This window comes from Bradysia coprophila, unplaced genomic scaffold (assembly GCF_014529535.1).
Source record: "Bradysia coprophila strain Holo2 unplaced genomic scaffold, BU_Bcop_v1 contig_151, whole genome shotgun sequence".
Classification (NCBI taxonomy): domain Eukaryota; kingdom Metazoa; phylum Arthropoda; class Insecta; order Diptera; family Sciaridae; genus Bradysia; species Bradysia coprophila.
Window position 1 is genome coordinate 4,258,400 of NW_023503423.1, and position 1,725 is coordinate 4,260,124.

At 36.9% G+C, this 1,725-nt stretch overlaps 1 protein-coding gene across 1 annotated transcript; it reads left to right on the forward strand.

The window, feature by feature from the left end:
* The first annotated feature begins 247 nt into the window (after window positions 1-247).
* On the forward strand, window positions 248-1,230 carry LOC119074530. Its single transcript, XM_037180694.1, has 5 exons — window positions 248-410; window positions 474-642; window positions 718-773; window positions 832-921; window positions 985-1,230. The coding sequence occupies exons 1-5, from the start codon at window positions 284-286 to the stop codon at window positions 1,053-1,055; spliced, it is 513 nt and encodes a 170-aa protein (XP_037036589.1). The 5' UTR covers window positions 248-283; the 3' UTR covers window positions 1,056-1,230.
* The last annotated feature ends 495 nt before the right edge of the window (window positions 1,231-1,725 follow it).

Sequence of the window (1,725 nt, forward strand, 5' to 3'; positions counted from 1 at the left end):
GTATTGAAGAGTAGTGGACGAGCATACCCGGCTTTGCTTGGGGTTACTTTAAAATGATTTTTTTTGTAAATTTTTCCTTTGAAAACGGTGACATAAACCAAAAAATTCACGCATCAAACGCATGATATGAGGGGGAAAACCAAAGCTTTGGTCAGTAGTCGGCATACCAAGTTTCAAGTCTCTGCGACTGTATGCCTGGGGCTCTTTCAGAGATGCAAACCATCCAGCAAATAAACATTAAACTTTATATTATAGGATGCTGTAAACGTCAAAACCACACTCCATGGTGGATGTTGGTATTGGCAATGGTTTAATAATTTTCTTTTTTATATTTATGACCTTTTCATTTGTTGCTTTTTTAATCAATATGATTATTAGCTGTTGTGGCGAGACGTTCGGGAATAATGCAGGTACGTGATTATATTGACGGACACTAATCACATTTTGGTTCGTTCAATTCTTAACATCTGTAGATCCCAATGAAAATATTATTGCTGCCGGTTTGAACAGTAGACTAAACCGGGAAACATCACACTATAGATTCCGTTATGATATTCCCTATGATGCCAATGATATACGTGCAATGCCGAATCCGGTAATAGATTCGGATTTGGAATTACAAGCGTGCAATTTTAGATATGGGTAAGTCTGGCACACAAGTTTTGTTTTTCTGCTCGGGCGAACATATTAAATAAATTAAAAATGGCATTTCGTCAGATATCCGTTACCATCACCACCTGATCATTGGAATGCGGCTCATCCGTTAAGTCGAGGTATGGAATTTAATTTTTTTTCTTACTTGGACGAAATTTGATTACAAATTTTTATCAGCTGCATCTAGCCGTAGTGCTCACAGTTCAAATTTTGCTGCTCTCGCTCCGGTTGAAGAAATTGAACGTGTAGCGTTGCCCGATTCATCAAGTAAAGGCATTTTTTTCTGTCCATTTAACATTCAAACAAAATTCATTGGAGCTAAATTTGCAGATGAAGATCCGGCAGAAAAACCTCCACCTTCCTATGATGACATTGTAGAGAGTGCATCTTCTTTCATATAATAACGTCATCCGTTATGGTTATATTATAGTTTCTGGTCACCAGACTCGCAACTTCGATTTTAGGATATTTAAAAAAAAAAGAGTTGTCGTATCGTGTCGTGTATTTTCGTAGAAGGAGGAAAAAGGGACAGTGATGTTCAGTGATGATTGCACCGGATCTTGATAATCTATTAAGTTAAAAGCTCATGTGAAGTGATGTAAAGTAAACATCAATAGCATTTAAGTGATTTCTAGTGTCGTTAGTGTTAAAAACGTTTTTTTTATTCCCTACCCCCCGACAAAATGCTTCATTACACTGCGATTTTGCGACTGTTTGGGGAAGAACATCTAAAATTTCAGCTTAAATCATCCCATTAAATTGGTGTTCATTACATGACAGTCCAACAATACTGTGTTTCCTCTTCTGGGTCGTGGTTTGGTATGGGCGCCGGTCAATGGAGGATTGAAGTTTTTATAAGTTATTTTTAATCGACGTTAAACATTATTCTAAGCAAAAATTGTTCTATGTCTCCAAAATGCACCAACTTTTTTTTATAAGTTCGTCTAAACTTCAAAATGTACAGCCGCCCGTAAGAAACTTGCGAAATGACGCCCTGTATTTTTTATTATACACTGATTTTAGAAATTGTCTTGAACAGAATTGTCGATACCCACGTAGTCCTTGCTACAG